Source organism: Bos taurus, chromosome Y (assembly GCF_002263795.3).
Source record: "Bos taurus isolate L1 Dominette 01449 registration number 42190680 breed Hereford chromosome Y, ARS-UCD2.0, whole genome shotgun sequence".
NCBI lineage: Eukaryota > Metazoa > Chordata > Mammalia > Artiodactyla > Bovidae > Bos > Bos taurus.
Genome location: NC_082638.1, coordinates 1,724,051 through 1,748,537, shown reverse-complemented (window position 1 = coordinate 1,748,537; position 24,487 = coordinate 1,724,051). Strand labels below are relative to the sequence as shown.

Sequence of the window (24,487 nt, the reverse complement as noted above, 5' to 3'; positions counted from 1 at the left end):
AGGGGACGCCCGCGGCCACGGGGTGAAGCATGCAGTTGAGTGGGAAGAAAACCAGGAGGTGAGCAGCTGTTGAATCCTCCCAGCTGTGCAGTTTTCTCTTGGAAGTGAGTCACTTCTCCTAATATCTGCCTTTTGAAACACTGTCCAGAAACCCCGAGTGGGTTTTCCTTGTATTTACATGAAGCTGTGTGGAGCACGGAAGATCATGCCGAAGGAAGACTCCAGTCTGAACTTCTGCTTGAACGGGTTTGGCACGTTCGCCCAGGGTGTTATCAGCAAGTTCGGGATTTGAAGTGCTACTGGTTGCATTTTTCTGAAAGCCAGCCAGGAGGTTCACTACATAGATAGAGGACAGAACTTTTCTGTTCTGCAATAAAGCCATTCCGAAGGTCAGTGCAGCCAGCGGAGAGATAATTTTAGAAGAGCTGAGTAACTCAGCGTCCAGGGTGTTGAAGGATTGTGACACAGTCAAGATTTCCCAGGGGAGGATGGCTTCGGTCCTGTCTGAAGAAGGCTACCCTGTGTCTGCTCCCTGTCCTTTCTGCTGTATAGAAATTGCTGGCATCTAAGAGTGGGACCCAGAGAAGGCGGTGGCACCCCACTCCAGTACTCTTGCCTGGAAAATCCCATGGACGGAGGAGCCTGGAAGGCTGCAGTCCATGGGGTCGCGAAGAGTTGGACATGACTGAGCGACTTCACTTTCACTTCCATGCATTGGAGAAGGGAATGGCAACCCATTCCAGAATCCTTGCCTGGAGAATCCCATGGTCAGAGGAGCCTGGTGGGCTACAGTCCATGGGGTCGCAAAGAGTCAGACACGGCTGAGTGCCTTCACTTTTTTTCACTTTTCACTTTCCTGCATTGGAGAAGGAAATGGCAACCCACTCCAGTGTTCTTGCCTGGAGAATCCCAGGGATAGGGGAGCGTGGTGGGCTGCCGTCTATGGGGTCACACAGAGTCGGACACGACTGAAGCGACTTAGCAGCAGCAGCAGCAAGAGTGGGACCTGGAGAAGGGAATGGCAACCCACTGCAGTATCCTTGCCTGGAGAATCCCAATAGTCAGAGGAGCCTGGTGGGCTACAGTCCATGGGGTCACAAAGAGTCAGACACGGCTGAGTGGCTAACACTTATCTGTTCTTTTGAGAGTGGCACCATGACAGGTGTTCTCAGCACCGCTGACATTTTTAGGACTTAAGCCCAGGAGGCAGCATCTCTATTAACCCTGAGAATTGCTCTGAGGAAGCAGGATGGGGTGCAGGGAGCCAAGTTATACAGACGTTTTGCAACAGAGAGCAGGTAGTGTGAACATCAGAAGATGATTGTTAATGAAGGAAATCAGATATCCGAATATAAGGAATTTAGTGCTTTTCTATGTATGGATGTGAGTGTTGAACCATAAAGAAAGCTGAGTGCTGAAGAGTTGATGCTTTTGAACTGTGGTGTTGGAGAAGACCCTTGAGAGTCCCTTGGACTGCAAGGAGATCCAGCCAGTCCATTCTAAAGGAAATCGGTCCTGGGTGTTCATTGGAGGGACTGATGTTGAAGCTGAAACTCCCAATACTTTGGGCACCTCATGCGAAGAGCTGACACATTGGAAAAGAGCCTGATGCTGGGAAAGATTGAGGGTGGGAGGAGAAGGGGACAACAGAGGATGAGATGGTTGGATGGCATCACTGACTCTATGGACATGAGTCTGAACAAGCTCCAAGAGTTGGTGATGGAAAGGGAGGCCTGGCATGCTGCAGTCCGTGGGGTTGCAGAGTTGGACACGACTGAGCAACTGAACTGAACTGATGTATAGGAAGATGCAAGAATCTGGACTCACTGAAGTCATTCCTTTATTCTGCATCTCAGCTACCTGGGGCCAGCGTCCCGTGTGTTCACCTTGTGAGTTTCCTCAGGGCTCACCATGGGGAGTGGCTGCTAGAAGGCAAGTGTTGTTTCCTGAGTTCCTTCAGGGCTAATGGACTCACTCCATCGTGGTTGCAATCACTCATGGCTGTGACATCCTTGGTTTACTGATATGGCTGGAAATGATTCCATTTCTCATGAGTTTCTATAGAGGTTCATTGTGCAGGGTCATCAGTCAGGTGTCATTGGGACCCTAGAAGAAATTTCCCCATCAGAAAAGTGGTCGCTGGGTGCTAAGCTCTCCCAAGAAAGAACAGTGAGGCTGTCATACCTTTGGGATTCTGTGTGCTTCTCTTTGAGCATCACGGCAAGAAACAGGCTAGCTAGACCCAGACATGTCATGATGTGACCCAGAGAAGGAGTGTGTGCAGCCCAGAGAAAGAGACTTGTCTCGATTATAAATGATGGAAAAAAGACGGGCGTCTGGTCACCTGGTTTCTCTAGACAGTGATGCCGGGGAGGAAGACATGTTCCTGATCCTTCCAGGCTCTTCTGGCTGGTCTAAGAATGAAATGGACCTGAGACAGATGAACCAGAAGAAAAAGCACACAAAAATTTAATCTCACGTATACATGGGAGAGAGCTACAAAAATGGAGTCACTCCTGAAAATGGCCCAACGTGTAGCCTGCATGCTCACTTGTGTCCCAGCTCTTCATGACCCCCATGGACTGTAGCCCTGCCAGGCTCCTCTATCCATGGGATTCTCCAGGCCAGAATACTGGAATGGATTGCCATGTCCTCCTCCAGGGGATCTCCCCAACCCAGGGATAGAACTCCTGCGTCTCCTGCTTCAGCAGGCGAACTCTTTACCCCTGAGCCAACTGGGACTCCCCAAATGGCCCTAACACTCCCCTTAAATACCGTCTCCAGCTGGAGACAAAAACAGGATGTTGGGGGTAGTGGTTTGAGATAACAAAGAGGAGGAAGGGCAGTTGACATAGAGACGGAGAAAAAACAAAAGTTTTATAAATAAATGTTTGCTGGTCCAGGAGAGAGATAGACTGTGTGAACTCTGGTCTCCAGGCTTTGTTTGCCCCACCACAGAGGGGCCCATATCCTATGCAGACATCTCTGCTGAAACTAGGGAGTCCAGGAGCAGCTCCTCTATGTTCTTTTAGGCAGTTCAGGGAGACGGTCCAAGTTTTCCCTTGCGTCTGCTGGACCTTGTTTGATTTCAGCTGGAGATAATCTGCATGCCAGAGAGATACTGGGGGAGGGCAGGTTTTGTTCCTTTTCCAGTAACAACAGCCACAAACCACCCCCACCTCACCCCAAGCCCTCTTCCTGCCTCCTATCTTCTGTCACATCTCAACACTGCAGATCTCGAGCCTTGAGACTGGGAATGGGAACTGGGGAAAGAGAAACCCCTAGAAGAGGCTGCCACTGTGTCTCCTAAAGATGGGGTCCCTGGGCAGCCCTGGCCGCAAGAGGCAGAAATCTAGCAATGCAGAAAGAAAGGCATTTATAGGAGTGTAACAAAGTGAGGAGAATACATCACTTAGCATGCAGCCCTCAATGTACATCATTACCCTGCACCGTTACTAGGCAACAGGTCCTGCTCAGCCATTGGTCAGCTCTGCAGCGGGTCCCGCCTACAAGCAACCAACTGTCCATAAGAGACCCTGAGTGGTCCTGCTCAGGCATGGGTTGAGGCCTCAGTGGGCTCAGCCCACCCGCAACCAACTATGAATGAGCGCCCATGAGTGGTCCCACTCAGCCATTGGTCAGTGCTGCAGAAGGACCAGCCCAGAAACAGTCGTCAATAAGTGACCCTTAGTGGTCGTGCCTAGCCATTGGTTGATGCCTCAGTGAGCTCCGCCCACTGGCAAACAACTATGAATGAGAGACCCTAAGTGGTACCGCACCTCCATTGGTTGGCACCTCAGAAGGCCCCGCCCACAAGCAACCAACTGCCAATGAGCGACGCTTAGTGGTCCTGCTCACCCAGTGGCCAGCACCTCAGTGGGCCCCGCCCACAAGCAACCAACTCCCAGTGAAGTCCTGGTGATGGTCCTGCTCAGCCGTTGGGCAGTGCCACAGTGGGACCAACTGTCAATGAGTAACATTCTTGGTGCCACTCAACCATTGGTCATCTCTGCAATGGGACCCGCCCAGAAGCAAACTTCCAATGAGCGACCCTTAGTGGTCCTGCTCAGCCATTGGATAGCACCTCAGTGGGCCCCACCCACAAGCTACTGTCAGTGAACAACCTTTCGTGTCTCCACTCAGCCATTGGTCGGCTCTGCAGTGGACACCGCCCACAAGCAGCCAACTGCCAATGAGCGACCCTTAGTGGTTCTGCTCAGCCATTGGACGGCACCGAGTGGGCCCCACCCACTGGCAAGGAAGCGTCAATGAACAGCGCTTAGTGATGCTGCTCAGCCATTGGACGGCACTGCAGCGGGCCCCGCCCACAGGCCAGCAGCTGTCATTCAATGCCCCTTAGGGCTTTCATCCAAAGGTGTGTGAACTGATGGTCATCAGGTGGACGCAGAGTCCAGATACGTGCCCTGGCCTTACCCCCCAGGGGCCCTCCAGCTCACCCAGCCTTGGTCCAGTGGGAGAGCCCGGAGGGCCCCGGGAACAAGCTGGGGATTATGGCTTGGGGGGCTCCAGGGTGCTTGCCAGGGCCACCCACTGTCTGGACCCGGGGCTTCAGGCCACGGTGACCGTCTCCCCCCGTCCTGGGTTCTGTGATCTAACTAGAGCGGGCGTCTGTCCTGGCTACCCTGCCGTCAGGGACCCCCATGGGACCTCGTCTCCCCCGTCTGGACACACTGAGAAGCCTGGGGGTCTCCCCCATCCTTGGGTCTGCGATCTAACTACAGTGGGCGTCTGTCTTAGCTACCATGCAGTCAGGGATCTCTAAGGGACCCCGTCTCCCCTGACCTGGGCACCCTAAGAAGCCCGAGGGTCAGTTCAGTGATGACAGCTGGGCGGGGTCTGGGGACCTGGCCCTCAGGGAGCTGCCCGCTGAGCTCTGTCCCTTCTGAGCCAGGCCTGGGACCCTGAAGGGTGAAACCTGTGCCTGGTGACCTGGCCCTTTGTTTTCAGAACAGAGAATATAACACGTGTCTGGTAGAGATTTAGCGCAACCTTGTCCACTGACCGTGACGGGACCTCAAGAGCAAAGGATGTGTGTGCGTGTGAATGTGCTCAGTCGTGTCTGACTCTTGGCGGCCCCGTGGACTGTAACCCTGCCAGGCTCCTCTGTCCGTGGGATTCTTCAGGTGAGAACACTGGAGTCGGTTGCCGTTTCCTTCTCCAGGGTATCTTCCCAACCTGGGGATCGAACCCAGGTCTCCTGCATTGTAGGGGGATTCTTCACCCCTGAGCCACCTGGGAAGCCAAGAAGTTGTCAGCAGCTAACCACGCCCATCCCTCACCTTCAGTACAAAAGGGCTTTGCTGAAAGCTTCCAGTAACTTTGGGTTTCTTAAGGCTTGATGCACCCATCTCCTTGTGTGGCCCTGTAACAAACTTTTCTGTGTTCCAAATTCCAGTATTCTAGTATTGTTGGTCTCACTGGATGTCAGGCAGATGGGCTTGCGTTTATGGTAACAGCAGCTCTGTCTGAGCGTAGCGGGCTCCCCAGGTGGCCCAGACGGTAAGGAATGCTGCTTGCTGATGCAGGATACACAGGTTCAATCCCTGGATTGGGAAGATCCACTTGCAGAAGGGAATTGCAATGCAGTCCAGTCTCCTTGCCTGGGAAGTCCCATGGAGAGAGAGGAGCTAGAGGGCTACAGTCATAGGGTTGCCAAGAGTAAGACAGGAGTGAGTGACTAAGTATGCGTCTGAGGCTAGCCTCGGAGAGTCTTCACATTTAAATGCACACTTAGAGAAAGCCTCTTGTATGCAGGACCCATACTTTTCTCTAACTGATAACCGCAGTGATGAGTGAAACAGACATTCATTTGAACATCAGAACAGTATGTTGTTTTTTCTTTTTGAAAGGCTTTCCTTGGACATAGAAAAGTTTTTCGTCTCTGCAGCCCGTCTTTTTTCTTTTTTTAATTTGGCCACCTTGTGCAGCTTGTGGGATCTTAGTTCTCACAGCAGGCATCAAACCCACGCCCTCAGTGCCCTCACCGCTGGACTACCAGGGAATTCCCTCATCTTTTTTTTATTGCATAAAGTTATACTTCCCTGGGAACTTCCCTGTTGCTCACATGATAAAGAATCTGCTTGCAGTGCGAGACCTGTGTTTGATCCCTGGGCTGGGAAGATCTCCTGGAGGAGGGCATGGCAACCCACTCCAGTATTCTTGCCTGGAGAATCCCATGGACAGAGGAGCCTGGCGGGCTGCAGTCCATGGGGTCACAAAGAGTCAGACACGATTGAGCGACTAAGCACATGTACTTTCCAGACCACTGCACTTGATTTCTTCTTTCTGATTTCCCTTCCAGTTACGTTTTGGGTCATTGCACGCGATCTCCTCCAGTGCTTCGTGTATATATTGGTAACAGTTTGCTATATAGGCAGACCTCAGAGAGAGCGGATTCAGCGGCGGAGCACCTCAGTAAAGCAGAGAGTGTCATAAAGCAAGTCACAAGAGGCTTTTGGTTTCCCAGTGTGTATGAAAGTTTTGTTTAGGGGACTTTGTCATTCTTTTTTAGATTCTGCGTATAAGTAACATCATACAGTATTTCTGTGATTCTGTCTGGCTTCACTTAGTATGACCATCTCTTTCTTATGGGTATCTTTTCCAGGGCCGTATCTTATACAATTGTGTTTATTCCAATAGATGGAGAAGGGAATGGCAAACCACTCCAGTACTATTGCCTGGAAAATCCCATGGACGGAGGAGCCTGGCAGGCTACAGTCCATGGGGTTGCAAAGAGTCAGACACATCTGAGCGGCTTCACTTTTCATGACGTGTGTATGTAGACACACATACGTGTCTCTGACCGTGTGTGTCGTTCAGCTGGTCAGTCGTGTCCAGTGCTTTGTGCACCCAGGGACTGCAGTCCCTGGTTTTCTCATGACTGAGGGCCTTGTGCTGGCTGTTGAATCTACCAGTGTGTTCTTTTCTTCTCTCTCTTTCTCCAACGCCTTTCTCACCTCTGCTTAGAGTCTGTCACCCTCCTATGTAATGAAGACAGCACTTGCAGAACCAAGGAAGTTGTTCAGTTGCTCAGTCGTGTCCGACTCTTTGCGACCCCATGGACTGCAGCACGCCAGGCTTCCCTGTCCTTCAGCAACTCCCGGAGCTTACTCAAACTCAATGTCCATTGAGTCCGTGATGCCATCTGACCATCTCATCCTCTGTCACCCCTTCTCCTCCCGCCCTCAATCTTTTGCAGCATCAGGGTCTTTTTCCATTGAGTCAGCTCTTCGCATCAGGTGGCCAGAGTATTGGAGCTTCAGCTTCAGCATCAGTCCTTCCAAAGAATATTCAGGACTGATCTCCTTTAGGATGGACTGGTTGGGTTTCCTTGCAGTCCAAGGTACTCTCAAGAGTCTTCTCCAACACCACAGTTGGAAAGCATCAATTCTCAGACTCTTAGCCTTCTGTCTGGTCCAGCTCTCACATCCACACGAGACTGCTAGCCCACCCCTATAGATGTTTCTTCGCATGACCTGTTCGTGTACCATGAACTCAGTCCTCTCCCCACCTCAGCCTCTGTCTGTCCGGCCGAGGCACAGCGCTCAGTCTCTCTGTGATCCACCCCCCTTCCCTGGTGCAGGTTCTGGACGGGCCATGACGACCGCTTCCTGTACATGCTGATGGAGTTCGTGCCGGGCGGTGAGCTCTTCAGCTACCTGCGGAACCGTGGCCGCTTCTCTAGCAACACCGGGCTGTTCTACGCGGCCGAGATCGTCTGTGCCATCGAGTACCTGCACTCCCGGGACATCGTCTATAGGGACCTGAAGCCAGAGAACATCCTGCTGGACAGAGACGGCCATGTCAAGCTCACCGACTTCGGGTTCGCCAAGAAGCTGGTGGACAAGTGAGTGACCATTGCTCTCCCCGTGTTTCTCCTTTTCCTCTCCCTCTGCCTCTGGCAGCCTCCACTCCATCTTCTGTGCTGGGAGTTCCTTTCTGTTGCGATTCCACATCTCAGAAGAAGTGATGGGTGGCTTCCCTGGTGGCTGAGACAGTAAAGAATCTGCCTATAATGTGGGAGACCTCGGTTCGATCCCTGGGTCAGGAAGATCCGCTGGAGAAGGGAAAGGCTACCCACTCTAGTATTCTTGTGCTTTCCTAGTGGCTCAGATAGTAAAGAATCCACCTGCAATGTGGGAGACCTGGGTTCGATCCCTGTATCAGGAAGACCCCATGGAGAAAGGAAAGGCTGCCCACTCCAGTATTCTTGGGCTTCCCTGGTGGCTCAGACAATAAAAAATCTGTCTCCAATGCGGGAGACCTGGGTCCGCAAGATCCCCTGGAGAAGGGAAATGCTACCTACTCCAGTGTTCTTGCCTGGTGAATTCCATGGACAGGGGAGCCTGGAGGGCTATAGTCCATGGGGTCACAAAGAGTTGCACACGACTGAGCACGCACACACAGCAATATACATGTAGATATACACGGGGTTTCCACGGTGGCTCCGTGGTAGAGATTCTGCCTGCCAAGCAGGAGACACAGGGTCGATCCATGAGTCGGGAAGATCCCCTGGAGAATGGAATGGCAACCTACTCCACTATGCTTGCCTGGAGAATCCCATGGACAGAGTAGCCTGGCAGACTACAATTCATGGCAGAGAGTTAGCCGTGACTGAGCAACTAACACTCTCCCTTATAACTGACATTGTGTAGCTTTTGTCTCTGTCTGACGGACTTCACGTCATGTGCCCGTCTGTAGGGGCATCCATGTTGCTGCAAATGGCATGCCTTCATTCTTTTTCATGGCTGAGTAATATTCCATCTCATCTGTACTCCATCTCCTTTATCCTTTCCTCTGCTGGTGGACAGTGAGGTTGTCTCCATGCCTTGGCTATTGTCTGTAATAAGGATGATGAACTTTTAAGAGGTACAGGTGTGTGATTTTGCCCCCACAAGCCCAGTACAATCTTACAGACAGCCCCAGGGCCCAGTCCTTCTGACACCGCCTGGGGTCACGAAGAGTCGGTCCCACCTTAGCACACAGAGGAGCATACAGTACCATATTTCCCAGGACAAAGATGTGTGTTCCCTTCCTCTGCACGATTTTACTAATTTAACTTCCTAACGTTGCTCTCGAGAGCATTGCTGTCCAAAACAAATTCAGCACAGATCTGTATTATTTCATGTTTTTAACAAGCCTCGTTTCAAAAAGTCAAACCAGGCATAAATGATTGCATTCAGAACTTGATTTAATTTAGGATGTCCCAGATGGGACCATTTCAACATAGTGTCCATATCAGCGTTGACAGACTCTCCATGAATACTTTTTGTCCGCACCACACGGCGTGTGGGATGTTAGTTCTCCAGTCAAGGATGGAACCTGCATGCTCCCTTGCTTTGGAAGTGTGGAGTCTGAACCACTGGACCTCCAGGGAAGTCCTCCGTGAATCTTTGGTACTCAGGTTTTGAAATTCCAAACACCATTTCTCTTTTGTTGAGTCTTTAAGGAGGGAACTGATTTCCCATATGAAACACTAAATGTGTGTATATTGGCCATGACGCTTGAAACAGTTGGAGAGAAAGCAGATTCACGTGCATTTTTCAGTCCGTGCATTGAGTGTGGGTTGTTACATTTAAATTCAAATTAAAACGGGTTAGAATTTCACTCTGTGCAGTGAAAGGGCAACTGATGACTCCCGTATCAGAAGCTAGATCTGGAACACATGCCCATGGTGTCCATTCCTGTGGCGAGCTGGGGTTTGTTCACATGGGTCCTGTTCCTCACGCTGCAGAAACATCTGTTTGTGGCAAACAATTGGGGAGCAGCTTTACATTCAAGGAAGTCAGTCCTCGAGGAAATCAATCCTGAATAGTCATTGGAAATCAGTCCCGGGTATTCATTGGAAGGACTGATGCTAAAGCTGAAACTCCAATCCTTTGGCCACCTAATGCAAAGAGCTGACTCATTGGAAAAGACTCTGATGCTGGGAAGGATTGGGGGCAGGAGGAGAAGGGGACGACAGAGGATGAGATGGTTGGATGGCATCACCGACTCAATGGACATGAGTCTGAGTGAACTCCGGGAGTTATCGATGGACAAGGGAGGCCTGGCGTGCTGCGATTCATGGGGTCGCAAAGAGTCGGACACGACTGAGCAGCTGAACTGAACTGACTTAACATTAAATAGTTCATGTCTGATGGCTTTTAGACAGGGGCCATCCTGGGATTACGTTCTCTGATGCGGTTAAAGTCAGTATCCTTTTCCCCTGTAGAATTTCATCACTTACATGGCTAAGAATAAAATGGGGTACTTTGTATCTTAGCTGGAAAAGAATCTGCCTGAGTGCAGGAGACCTGGGTTCTATCCCTGGGTTGGGAAGATTCCCTGGAGAAGGGAAAGGCTCCCCACTCCAGTATTCTGGCCTGGAGCATTGCATGGACCGTATAGTCTGTGGGGTCACAAAGTGTTGGACACAACTGAGTGACTTTCAGTTTATGTAGAAAGACTGCTGCTGCTGCTGCTAAGTCGCTTCAGTCATGTCTGACTCTGTGCGACCCCATAGCCGGCAGCCCACCAGGCTCCGCTGTCCCAAAGAGTACAGGTAGCTTTAAACCTCGGTTTTAGTCGATGATAGCGGTGCTGCCACCTATTGGCAGTGTTGGGTATAAAGTCCACCCTTTTTAAAAAAAAAAAAAAAAAATTGTTCTAAGCTGTACTGGGTCTTCATTGCTGTACTTAGGTGGCTCAGCTGGTAAAGAATCTGCCTGCAATGGAGGAGACCCCGGTTCAATTCCTGGGTCAGGAACTTCCCCTGGAGAAGGGAGAGGCTACCCAGTCCAGTGTTGTTGGGCTTCCCTGGTGGCTCAGATGGTAAAGAATCTGCCTGCGATTTGGGAGACCTGGGTTCCATGTCTGGATCAGGCGGGTCCCCTGGAGGAGGGCATGGAAACCCACTCCAGTGTTCTTTCCTGGAGAATCGCCATGGACAGAGGAGCCTGGCAGGCTATCGTCCATGGGGTCACAAAGAGTCAGAGACGACTGAGCGACTGAGCAGAGCACACAGGCTTTTCTCTAGTCGTGGCGAGCAGGGGGCCCCTCTCCGGCTGTGATCCGCGGGCTTCTCACTGCAGTGGCTTCTCCCGTTGCGGAGGACGGGCTCTAGAGCAGGCTCGCTCACGGGGGCACGTGGGCTTTTCACTGCCCTGTGTAATGTGCAGTCTTCCTGGACCAGGGATGGGACCCAGGGGACAAAGCAAGGAGGCAGGGGTGATGAGAACCTGTGACCACCCCAGCGGTGGAGTCCCGGACAAAGCAAGGAAGCAGGGGTGATGAGAACGTGTGACCACCCCAGCGGTGGAGTCCCAATCTCTGAACTTCCAGGGGAGGCCAGCTTTTTGTTTTTTAATTAGTTAATTAATTTTGTAACAATGTATTTATTTATTTATTTTTGCTTATACCAGTCTGTTGCTCCCCACCCATCTCCCTGAACCCTCATGCATGCGTGCTCAGTCATGTAACCCCATGGGCTGCAGCCCGCCAGGCTCCTCTGTCCATGGACTTTTCCAGCTAAGAATACTGGAGTGGGTGGCCATTTCCTTCTCCATGATTTATTTTTTAACTGAAGGATAATTGCTTTACAGAATTTCATTGTTTTAAATTTATTTATTTTTAGTTGAAGGATAATGGCTCTCCAGTATTGTGTTGATGTCTACCACACATCAACATGAAAGTCTTCTTTTTTTTTTTCCCAAAGTCATTTTGTTTGGAAGCCTGATTGCAACAAACGGTCAGTAAAATGCTTCACAGATTCGCTGGGTGATTAGTTTGCCCGACCAGCACCAGTTCTCAGCTGAGAAATCTGTGGTTCTGAGAGGTGAGACGGTCTGCCCGTGTTCCCACGGTTGCCAAGCGAGAGTGCTTTATGAGTTTCAGGTTAAGTTTATTTCCCTTACCAAGAGGCTCTGTTGGTGGAAGCGCCTCGGAGGGGCCTGAGGAGTGAAGGCTTGCTGTGGGGACTGCTTGTCTGCGTAGGACTCGTGTGTTTGCCCGTTTCTAGAGGGTCGGGTTGAGTGTGTCGTAGGCTGTGGTCACTCCTGTGTTCCTTGCGTTGCTCATCTCATCTGTGAAATGAGAGCTGTTCCTACCCTGTGGGGTGACAGGTAAGGATGGCTGGATCTGCTCATTGGAAAATGTTTCCTAAAAACAGTCTGATCAGGTAGTGAATGTCGAGTAGAGAGTCAGTGCTTCTGAGTTTATCCCGTCCACTCTCACGGCACCAACGTCGTCTCCACAATGGTCACCTTCGCTTTCATCACCACTTCCAGCGTCATCGGCATCAGCACCATCATCACCATCAACATCACGGCCGTCATTATCGTCACCGCCATCATTAACGTCACCACCATCCCTATATCGTTATCACCATGAACAGCACCACCATCATCAACATCACCATCATATCAGTATCACCACCATCATATCATTATTACCACCACCATTACCAGCACCATTAACATCACCACCATCACCATATCTTTATCACCACCACCATCATCACCAGCATCGTGATCACCCTCCTTTGCTGTGGACTGCATTTATGTTCCTCCAGAATCCATGTCTTAAAGCTCTACCCCCAGTTGTGACTTTGTTTGGAGATAGTCTTGTTGCAAGGGAAATTAAGGTCAGGTGACGTCATGGCAGTGCGGTCTTAGACCCACAGGACGTGTGACCCTGTGAGCCGTTTATTACCCTCCCCGGTTCTGGAAGTCCACGATCAGTCTGCTGACTGACCTGACTTCCTGATGACCGTCTCTTCCCAGCTCATTCGCACCATGTCCTCCCGTGGTAAAGAGAAATCTCTGTCCGCCTCCCTGTTCTTACAGGGACAGGAGTCACTGGGTTAGTCCCAGTCTTCTCTTGATTACATCTTGCAAGACCCTGTTCCAAGAAAGATCACATTCAGCCTTTTGTTAGGACTTTTGGGTGGAACCCAGCTGAACCGAATATGGATGCCATGGTGGGCACTTGGGAATATGAATGTACCACCAGCTGGACGTCTGTTTTACAGACCAACTTCTCTCTCCTACTCGCTGAAAGTGTTAGTCGCTCAGTCGTGTCCGACTCTTTGCAACCCCATGGACTGTAGCCCCGCCAGGCTCCTCTGTTCATGGGGATTCTCCAGGCAGGAATACTGGAGTGGGTTGCCATGCCCTCCTCCAGGGGATCTTCCTGACCCAGGGATTGAACCCGGGTCTTCCGCACTGCAGGCGGATTCTTTACTGTCTGAGCCACCCAGGAAGCCCCATGTCTTAGTGGAAATGATAACACTGAGAAAAGTAACACCGGTGGATATCCCCTTGCCTTCTCTCCATGAGCTGAGTGAGTGAAAAAGAGAACACCAGAGCATTGATGATTCACAGCCAGGACCAGCACTTTCCCACCAGCATTGATAGCTGTCTGTCTGTGTCTTTCCATATTTCCTGCAATCAGAAGCTTGTTTCTAACAATGTACGTCTCTGCCCAAGAGGATTAGGAAAATTTTTTAAGTATAAAGAGAATTCTCTTAAAAGAAGAAGACAACTGTTCCCGCTTTTCAGTAACTGTCTGCTACGAACGGGGGTGTACACAAGTCTGTTCAGCTCCCAGCTTTCAGTTTTCTTTGGGGATATTAAGTGAGGACTGACATTTCCGGGGCTTATGGAAATTCTGTTGCAACATTTCACGGAACTGCAATTCCGCTTTGAGATGTAAAGTTTTAAGAAGGTTTGCTCTATTCTGAAGCTCTTTCTAGCAATTCATGCCTCTCTAGCTCCCAAGAAGCGTGGAGTCTTTTTGGAAAAAGCTTTTGCTTCAAAAAGATATGGAGAAGGACATGGCAACCCACTCCAGTGTTCTTGCCTGGAAAGGCCCATGGACACAGGAGCCTGGTGGCCTGCAGTCCGTGGGGTTACATGACTGAGCACGCGTGCCTGAGGTTGGAGGGAGATGGGTTGGTAGCAATAAACTGGTAGAGCTAAAAAAAGAAAAAGGTGTCAGGCTACCTGAGTCTTCTTGGAAAACTGCTAAGTCATACAGCCTTTGATGTGTGGGCCCCTCACCTGAGGTTGCAGCCAGACAGACTCAACTTTCCACGCGTAAGCGGAGAAACCACCCCTGGCAAAGGGTATAGTTACCTGCTACCGCCTCCAGCTGGTCTGGACCTCACAGCTGAGGCCCAGGCTTCCAGCCGTATTCAGGCAACCTTGGATGTGCCCCCAGGCTGGAAACCCACCTCTGACGGGATCGGCCAGCAGAACTAAAGAATTTCGTGAGCCAAAGCAATGAGGTGGTGATAGTGGTTTTTTTTTTAATTGCCTGCTGCTGCAGCAGACTTAAGGGGAGACAGTTTCTCTGCTGGGTCCGTCTTTGCTGGTTGGATCTCCGGCTTTCAGCCTGATGTGCTGTTGTCGTTCACTCGCTCAGTCACGTTCGACTCTTTGCGACCCCATGGACTGCAGCACGCCAGGCCTCCCTGTCCATCACCAACCCCCAGAGCTTGCTCAAAGTCATGTCCATCGAGTCGGTGATGCCGTCCAAGCATCTCATCCTCTGTCGCCCCCTTCTCCTGCCTTCAGTCTTTGCCAGCATCAGGGTCTTTTCCTGGCTGTCCTCTAGGTGGGGCCAAAAGCTAACTTTTTGCAGGTCTCAGCTCATCTGGGGGAGAAAATCCGTTCCAAAGTTCTCAGCCCTGTTTCTACCCCAGACATCCCAGAGCCCCTCAACCTCAAGAGTCTAAATGCCGCTGCTGACACTAACGTGTCAGTGAACCCACAAAAGCTCAGCACACACTTCAGACCTTTTGCAGAGACGGCAGAAAAGATGTTTCACTGATGTTTTGCTTTTCCTCTGGGAGAAGAGAACCAGTTCATTTATTTATAAAGCAGACATATGGGTTCCTGATAGTCGCTCCCAGGTACAGCGGGCTTCACGAGTCAGTGGCTTGAATCTGTTTTCATAATGTTTTATTGGAAAACAGGACTGTGGGGGTTTTGCTTCTGAGCAGCGAAGAGAAACACCAAGAACAACACACAGCCGTGGTAACGGGACTGTTACTTCGAGTCTGTTTTGCTTAATTGGTGTTTATAAAAGGCAGCAGGGCTTCCCTGGTGGCTCAGACTGTAAAGAATCTAGCTGCCATGCAGGAGACTCAGGTTCGATCCCTGGGTCAGGAAGATCCCCTGGAGGAGGAAATGGCAACCCGCTCTGGTATTCTTACTTAGAGAATCTTACTTGGAGAAGAATTACTCCAAGAATCCTTACTCGGAGAATCCCAGAGGAGCCTGGTGGGCCACAGTCCATGGGGTTGCAAAGAATTGGACGTGACTGAGTGACTTTCATCATTTCGTCATGGTCATAAAAGGAAGAAACTCAGGGGAGACAAGGTTATTGTCTTTATGTATGGGGTAGGATAAAGACAAGGACCAGCTGTCCAGCACAGGGAACTCTGCTCAGTACTCTGTAATAAGCTTATGTTTCCCAGGGGGAAGCATGGGGGAAGGGATAGTTTGGGAGTTTGGGCTGGACATGGACACACTGCTGTATTTAACATGGAGAACCAGCAAGGACCTGCTGGACAGCACAGGGAACTCTGCTCAGTGTCGCGTGGCAGCCTGGGTGGAGGGTTAGGGTTAAGGAGAATGGGTACATGTGTATGCGTGGCTGAGTCCTTCGGTGTCCTCCTGAAACCATCATAACATCGTTCGTCGGCTATATGCTAATACGGAGTAAAAGTTAAAAACCTTAAATTGAAAAAAAAGTGTCTATAAAAGGAGCAGCATCACAGAGGACAGCATCGCCGTGTTTATCTATGGGGTTGGGGTCTAAGGCTCCACGTAGATTAATTCAGTGATGTAGCCTCCCCGCTCCTGAGGCGCATGCATCGGCCAATGACAGCTGAGTTCTGTGGACCCCACCTCCTTCTTTTCTTCCCACAGGACGTGGACCCTCTGCGGGACCCCCGAGTACCTGGCCCCTGAGGTCATTCAGAGCAAGGGCCACGGCCGAGCGGTGGACTGGTGGGCACTTGGCATCCTGATATTCGAGATGCTCTCAGGGTGAGTACCGCTTCTGTGAGGAAGATGCCTGCAGCTCCCTGTCCTGTTCGCTTGCTCTGGGGTGCTCAGCCCCTAGGATTTGGTGCAGGGGGTCAGGGATGCACACGCTTGGAGTGGGGTCTCCCACAGTTCTCAGGGTGCGCAGCCCCCAGGATTTGGTGCGGGGGGTCGGGATGGACATGCTTGGAGTGGGGTCTCCCACAGTTCCCCAGGGTGCGCAGCCCCCAGGATTTGGTGCAGGGATTGTCAGGGGATGGACATACTTGGAGTGGAGTCTTCGAAAGTTTCCCACTGTGGGTGATGATGGTATGAACTGACCATTCGGCTTGCTTTCAAAAGAAGAAACAGCAGGAGCTTGGAGGACCAGCAGGGTGTGTCTCTTGAGATCTTTTGTCTCTGAGTGTCCCTGTCTGCCAAGAATATACGATTCATCACACACCGATCACTCCGGACTGATTCCCAGAGCTGGGTGTATATGTTAGTGATTGAGACGTGTCCAACTCTTTGCGACCCCGTGGACTGTAGCCTACCAGGCTTCTGTGTCCGTGGAGTTGTCCCAGACAAGAATACTGGAGTGGGTTGCCATGCCCTCCCCTAGGGGATTTTCCCGACCCAGGGGTGGAACCCAGTCTCCTGCATTGCAGGCAAATTCTTTGCCATCTGAGCCACCAGGGAACCCCGAGCTGGGTAGCGGGCATGTTGGATAAAGAAATGCTCTTTTGGACATTTGGAAGGAACAGCGCTACAGAAATGAAAGAGTGCGTTCTTTCCTGAAAACCCCAGACGTGCCTGGGAATGTTTGGAATTCCATTTACCTCCCCGGTCCAGATTCCAGAGAGATGCACCCTGTATCAGCATGATTAACTACTCAAGTCTGGCATTTTCGTGAGGTGTTGCTAGGAATTCCGTGCGGCGGTAAAGAATCTGTCTGCAATGCAGGAGCGGAAAGAGGCGGGTTCGGTCCCTGGGTCGGGAAGATTCCCCTGAAGAAGGGGAATGGCAGCCCACTCCAGTGTCCTCGCCTGGAGAATCCCACGGACAGGGGAGCCTGGTGGGCTACAGTCCACAGGGTCGCAAAAGAGTCGGATATGACTGAGCACGCACGCACACCAGGTTTCCCCACACTGGGCAGACAGCAAGCGTCCTCCCCGTAGCCGTCCGTGGACCCGCTGCTTCCTGGCCGTCCTGTGCTCACAGGGCTCTTCTGTTGGGTGCTGTGCTTGGCCGGCAGGCAGGGGAGGGGTAGCGGTGTCCGCCCAGGACTCCTCCCCACCCCCACCTGCCCCTCCCCCGTCCCCTTGCCCTTCTTCTGTTCTCTCTGTCTCTTTGCCCTCTGTAGTCAATCCCATAGACCAAAAAAAAAAAAAAAAAATCCCTTCCCGTGCATCCCAGCCCAGGAATTCCCGGTCAGAAACACAAGACTGAAATGCATTCCCTACGGTATCAGAAATGCAAGATGTAAAAAGAAATGCAAGAAGTGTGCATGTTTCTGCGCCTGTGTTTGATCAGTGCTCCAAACATGTCCCAGCCACGGGTGGCTGTGTTCCTTCCTGAGCGTTTCTGACCAGCAGAGGGTAGCATTGCCCGAGAATTGAATCCCGCTGCCCGTAAGACGTTTTGCTAGAATGGACTTCCTGTGTCTTCTGTTTTTTTTTTTTGTCTGTATTATTACGGGGGGAAAAAATGTAATTTCACGGAATACAAGAATATGGAATAATGTAGCAGAGATAACGCTGCAATATAGTATACGATTGGAAGATATGTCGTTGGAAGATAATGGCATATTATTAGGACATATGGGGCTTCCCTGGTGGCTCAGACAGTAAAGAATCCGCTTGCAATGCAGGAGACCTGGGTTGGATCCCTGGGTCGGGAAGATCCCCCGGAGGAAGGCATGCCGACCCACTCCAGTGTTCTTGCCTGGAGAATCCCATGGACAGAGCAGCCTGGCAGGTTGCAGTCCACCGGGTCAGAAAGCGAAGGACACGACTGAGCAGCTATGTTCTTTTACTGTGGGAACCTACATATTCTATAGTGTATTCAAATATACTACAATAGAAATTATTAAAATACAAGAGAGTAGAATTAGAATACAATATAGGATATATTAGAATGATTATTGCAGTTATTATGTAAAGATGATTATTAGAAGTCTATTATTTTAATACACTGTATCCCAGTGGTCGGACACGACTGAGCAACTGAACTGAACTGATCCTGGGAGTATCGTAATAGGATGTGTGCTATCTGTTATACCTTCAGTCGTGTCTGAGTCTGCGACCCCATGGACCGCAGCCTGCAAGGCTCCTCTGTCCACAGGATTCTCCAGGCAAGAATTCTGGAGTGGGTTGCCATGCCCTTCTGCAGGGGATCTTCCTGACCCAGGGTTCAAACCCGGGTCTTCTGCATTGACAGGCAGATTCTTTACCTTCTTAGCCACCAGGAACATTGAGGTAGGTCAAAGATGTCTATAAAAAAAAGATCACGGATAGGTGATGGGGGGAAAAAAAAATTGCAAAATTGGCATATATATGTATTTTGTGGCGGGTGGGCACGGGTTAGATACTCTGAGGCATGTGGGATCTTCCCGGGTCAGGGACTGAACCCGTGTCTCCTGCATTGGCAGGCGGATTGTCTACCACTGACCCACCGGGGGAGGCCCTGATGTGCATTTTTTAAAAAGAACACTTCTTTGGCTGAGTTGGGGGTTGGTTGTCGGTTGTAGCCTGCCAGCTCTTTCACGGCGGCCTGCAGACAGTCTGGTTATGTAGCTTGGACTCCGTGGATCCAGCACATTGGGCTCACTTGCTCCAGGGCCTTAGTTCCTCGACCAGAGATGGAACTGGCGCCGTCCGTGTTGTAAGGCGGATTCTCAACCACTGGACCGCCATAAAAGTTCCCGGCCATGCATTTTCTAAGATGACATTCTTGAGCTGGCCTTCGTGGGGCAGTACAGGTGATCCCTTCTGTCTACAGCTCACCACGGCTGATGTCAAGATGCAAGTCGTGCCCACATGCGTGAATGGCACTCACTACCTGTTTTATTAAGACCGTCGCCATATTGTCAAGTAATTATCCTCCAGTTCAGATGCTCAGTGGTATCCGACACTTTGTGACCCCGTGGACTGCAGCACACCAGGCTTCCCTGTCCATCACTGACTCCTGGAGCTTGCTCAAACTCATGCCCATCAAGTTGGTGATGCCATCCAACCATCTAATCCTCTGTCATCCCCTTCTCCTCCTGCCCTCAATCTTTCCCAGCATCAGGGTCTGTTCCAGTGAGTCAGTTCTTCGCATCAGGTGGCCAAAGGATTGGAGTTTCAGCTTCAGCATCAGTCCTTCCAGTTATTCAGGACTGATTTCCTTTAGGATGGACTGGTTGGATCTCCTTGCAGTCCAAGGGACTCTCAAGAGTCTTCTCCAACACCACAGTTCAAAAGCATCAATTCTTCAGCGCTCAGCTTTCTTTATAGTCCAACTCTCACATCCATACATGACTACTGGAAAAACCATAGCGTTGACTAGATGGACCTTTGTTGGCAAAGTAATGCCTCTGCTTTTTAACATGCTGTCTAGGTTGGTCATCCTTCAGTTAAATTAGTCAAATAAAGAAAAAAAAAAAAAGGCTTAGAAGGAGGGAGGCTTCCCTGGAAGTCCAGTGGTTAAGACTCTGAGCTTCCACTGAGAGCAATGTGCCTTCTGTCCCTGGTCAGGGAAGGAATACCCCATATCCTGTTCCATGCGGCCAATAAATAAATTATTCGACGGTTTCCATTGAATTAAAGATAGACACTTGAAGATAACTTTCAAATCTGGGCGGGCTTCCCTATTGGTCAGTTGGTAAAGAATCCGCCTGCAATGAGGGAGACCTGGGTTTGATGCCTGGGTTGGGAAGATTCCCCTAGAGAAGGGAAAGGCTGCCCACGCCAGTATTCTTGGCCTGGGGAATCCCGTGGACTGTATATATAGCGGACTGTATATATAGTCCATGGGGTGGCAAAGAGTCGGACACGACTGAGCGGTTAACACAGACGTGAGATCCGGGCGCCGTCTTTGGCCGCTTTCCGCACTCCGACGTCTCGGATGCGCGCTCCGTCTGGTTTTTCTCTCGGGCTCCATCTGTGAGCGCTGCCTCGTGATGACTTTTTTCCGCTCGTTAAAGCCACTGCTGGCATACCTTTCCCGTGACGGCGGCGTCTCACGCCAGCTTCCTCGGGGCTCCGTATGCCGTGTTCTCCGGGAGCCCGTGGAGGAATGTATGATGCGTTTTCTCCCGGGCCCGTTTCTGAATGGAAACCGTCCCGCGCGTAACCTCATTCACAGCCACCGCCCAAGGCAGGGATACGAACCCCCGGCTGCTGTTGGAACTGGCTTCTGGCTCAGGGGCGGAGGGCCGACTCGGGGTTTATTCACTCCAAGGCGTTCACACTCGCCAACGGCTGGGTGTCTCTTGGCCGCGGTAGGTTCACGATCCATGGAAGCTGGTTACTCTAGAAGTTCAGCTGGCCGGGTTAGTTGTAGTTCTGAGACCATAATGGGCTTCTCAGGTGCTCTCAGGGGTGAAGAACTTGCCAGCCAAGATAGGAGACGCAGGTTGGATCCCGGGGTTTGGAAAGATTCCCCTGGAGGAGGAAATGGCAACACACTCCGGTATTCGGGCCTTGGAGGATCCCATGGACAGAGGAGCCTGGTGGGGCTACAGTCCATGGGGTCACAAAGACTCAGAGACTGGGGGTGGGGCACGACTCAGATTAGACAACACACAAGTGGCTGTGTGTTGTCTAGCTAGTCACATAGCCTCGTGGTCATGGCCTAGAAAGACTTGCCCGTCCTCTGTAGTTGGGACAAAGTGCTTGATGCTTGGCTTCTTGGAACCGTGCTTCCATAGCTGGTCCTGAGTCATCCGTGACTCCAGGGTGAGAGGAGAAAGCGCACTCCGCAAAATAAAATTCTCTTCTGCCCATGGCAGGCGGAAGGAAGCCATCCTTATAAAGCCTGGGGGTGGTTTTTTTTTTTTCCCCTACACTGGCCACTAAAAATAGACGTGTTTATCTTTCTAACAGGTTTCCTCCGTTTTTCGATGACAACGCCTTTGGCATCTATCAGAAGATTCTTGCTGGCAAGATAGACTTCCCCAGACACCTGGAGTTCAGTGTCAAGTAAGTCAGCTGTCTTCTCTGGTCATCGGAGGTGTCTATTTCTAAAGCCCGTGGCAAACCCCCAAGTGCAGGCGTCCTGCCCAGCTGGGTCCCATCCTGGTTTGTTCCTCTGAGCTGAGCTGAGCTGATGCTCTTTGGCTGGGTCATCTTGTCCCCTCAAAAAGGGGAAAGCTTTTCATGACTGCTGGGATGACACTTCACCTCTTTGTGACTTGCAGCCGTATTTTACATCTTTTGAGATAGTGGTGTATTTATCATCAGTGAATAAAGGCTGTTTGTGATCATATTGAATAAGGAAGCAGCTTTGTTATTCGAGAAGAAGGCCCTTGTTCTTCCCAGCTAGTTTGGTGGGTGGTGTGGGCATCGATGACTTTGCATGCTAAGTCGCTGCAATTGTGTCTGACTCTCGGCGACCCCATGGACTGTAGCCCGCCAGGCTCCTCTGTCCGTGGGATTCTCCAGGCGAGAATACTGGAGTGGGTTGCCATGCCCTCCTCCAGGGGGTCTTCCCGACCCAGGGATCAAACCAGGATCTCCTGCATCTCCTGCGTTGGCAAGCAGATTCTATACTGCTGAGCCACTGGGGAAGCCCTTGTATAATGTGTAAGTACTGTGAGCGATTATGTTACTTAAATAAAATTTTTAAGTGGGAAATAAAAGGAAATGATTTCTTGAAACATGCTTTGACGCAGTTGTGTCGAGTCCTCCTCTGCTGTGTGAATGCAGGCTTCTCTCTCTTTCTGTGTTGTGATTTTTTTATTGTTGTTCAGTCGCTCAGTCATGTCTGACTCTTTGCGACCCCCTGGACTGCAACATGCCAGGCTTCCCTGTCCATCACCATCTCCCAGAGCTTACTCAAACTCATGTGCGTCGAGTCGGTGATGCCATCCAACCATCTCATCCTCTGTCGTCCCCTTCTCCTCCCACCTTCAATCTTTCCCAGCATCGGGGTCTTTTCTAATGAGTCAATTCTTTGCATCAGGTGGTCAAAGTCTTGGAGCTTCAGCATCCGTCCTTCTGATGAATATTCAGGGTTGATGTCCAGTGAGTCAGTATTCTGATACCGTCTGCTATTTAGAAGGGAAATCTCAGTGACCCAGCACACACAAAAATACTTGCCTTGCTTCCGGGAAGGCAAGGAGTCCAGACAAGAATCCCACAGATAAGCAGACCCACCGTGCCAAGTGTGATGACTGATTTTGATAGAATCACACATAGTGTAGTTGGCTGGGGTTGGCCTGGCTGGTGTATTTGAAATGAAGGTCAGACATCCCCAGGGCAGACAGGGTTTCTCCTGTTGATGTTCAAAGGCTGTTCATCTCTACGATGATCTGACCAACCTCTGCGCCTTAGCTGGGTTGCAACTCTGCATCGCGTAAATTGTTTAGGTTATTTAGGAACAGATAATGGTGAGAAAGGGCCTTCCCAGGTGAAGCTAGTTGTGAAGAACCCGCCTGCCAATTCAGGAGACATAAGACACGCAGGTTCCATCTTTGGGTCGGGGAAGATTCCCCCGGAGGAGGGCAACCCACTCCAGTATTCTTGCCTGGAGAATCCTATGGACGGAGGAGCCCGGCGGGCTGCAGTCCATGGGGTCGAAGAGAGTCAGACAGGACTGGAGTGACTTAGCACTCAACAGTGGTGAGAAAGGCTAGAAGACGCTCAGTCGTCGTGAAGACTGAACCACGGGGCGGGTGTCCTTGTCGCGTGGTGTGGGTTTTATTGCTGTTGACCTGCTGTGTTTGCGTGGGTCCATATCAACATGTCTGTGTTTCTGTCTCTTTGCCCCACCCCCGGCCCAAACAGAGACCTCATCAGGAAACTGCTTGTTACCGACAGAACAAGGAGGCTGGGAAATATGAAGGTGAGTGTTTGTATCCCTGTGTGTGGAACGGTAGCGGCTTCCCACGTGAGGTTCGTGGTAAAAAGCCCGCCCGCCAGTGCAGGGGACATAAGAGACTGGAGTTTGATCCCTGGGTCCGGAAGATCCCCTGGAGGAGGGCATGGCAACCCGCTCCAGTGTTCTTGGGCTTCCCTGGTGGCTCAGCTGGTAAAGAATCCGCCTGCAATGTGGGAGACCTCAATTCAGTCGCTGGGTTGGGAAGATCCCCTGGAGAAGGGAAAGGCAACCCACTCCAGTGTTCTTGCCTGGAGAATCCCCCTGGACAGAGGAGCCTGGAGGGCTACAGTCCACAGGGGTTGCAGAGTCGGGCACGGCTGAGTGTCTCGGCACGCATTAAGTTGTACTCACTTTAAATGCCTCTCATCTGACTTCAGACGTGTCAACAATGGCAGAACAGTCTTACCGTTTCATTGGCCAAACTTCAGATTTGATTCACCCAGAGTCGAGTCTCCTCGTCTCTCCAAAGAAGTCAGTGACTCAGCAGCGATCTATAAGTTAACTAATCGTCGCTTTCTTTATTTACTTACATATTTTTTTTTGTTTCTGAATATTTTTTAAGATTTTCATTGATGGATAATTGCTTTACGATATTATGTTGGTTTCTGCCACGAATCAGCCCGAATCCACCATAGGGATACCCATGTCCCCTCCCCCTGAACCTCCCTCTCGTCATTCACACGCCATGCAGTTTACTCCTTTGAATCCGACAGTCGATGGCTTGCGATATGTTTGCAAAATGATGAACTCGTCACCACAGTTTTAAATAACAGGTTCGTTCCTTCCAAAAGAACCAGTAACCTGTAGCTACCACTTCTCTGAAGTTTCCGACTTCCCTGGTGGCCCAGTGCTTAAGAGGCCAGGCTTCCACTGCAGGCGACTCGGTTCTTACCCCGGCTTGGGGAATTAAAATCCCACTCGCTGCCAAGTCTTTAAAAAAAAGCAAAACCCACGTCTCAAGTGTGACATCCTCGAGTTGCATCGTAGTCACGTGACTTAATCTCTGGCCCACAGTGAGCAAATGACATCATTTTGTGAACCTCCTTTTATGCGTTTGTAAAAGTGGCTCAGGTGGTAAAGCTTCCTGCCTGCAATGCAGGAGATCCGGGTTCTATCCCTAGGTCGGGCAGACCCCCTGGAGAAGGAAATGGCAACCCATTGCAGTATTCTTGCCTGGACAGTCCCCATGGACAGAAGAGCCTGGCGGGGCTACAGTGCATAGGGTCGCAAAGAGTTGGGCATGACTGAGCGACTAACACACTCACACACACACACAATGAGGAAAGCTTCAGCTGCAGGAAATTGTCAAGGTGAAAATACCACTGTATGTGGGGAGGGCCTGAACCATAATCACCCTTTGGTCTTTGTGGTGC

General features: G+C 50.9%; 1 protein-coding gene across 3 annotated transcripts in view; it reads left to right on the top strand.

The window, feature by feature from the left end:
- Nucleotides 1-24,487, top strand: part of LOC505773 (protein kinase cAMP-dependent X-linked catalytic subunit) — a 59,814-nt gene that overhangs the window by 26,583 nt on the left and 8,744 nt on the right. For all 3 annotated transcript variants that reach the window (XM_059884054.1, XM_059884053.1, XM_059884055.1), the window contains 4 exons: nt 7,604-7,867; nt 15,936-16,055; nt 21,119-21,214; nt 23,021-23,078. In XM_059884054.1, coding sequence (XP_059740037.1) covers nt 7,604-7,867; nt 15,936-16,055; nt 21,119-21,214; nt 23,021-23,078 — 538 coding nt within the window. The remainder of the gene's footprint in view (nt 1-7,603; nt 7,868-15,935; nt 16,056-21,118; nt 21,215-23,020; nt 23,079-24,487) is intronic.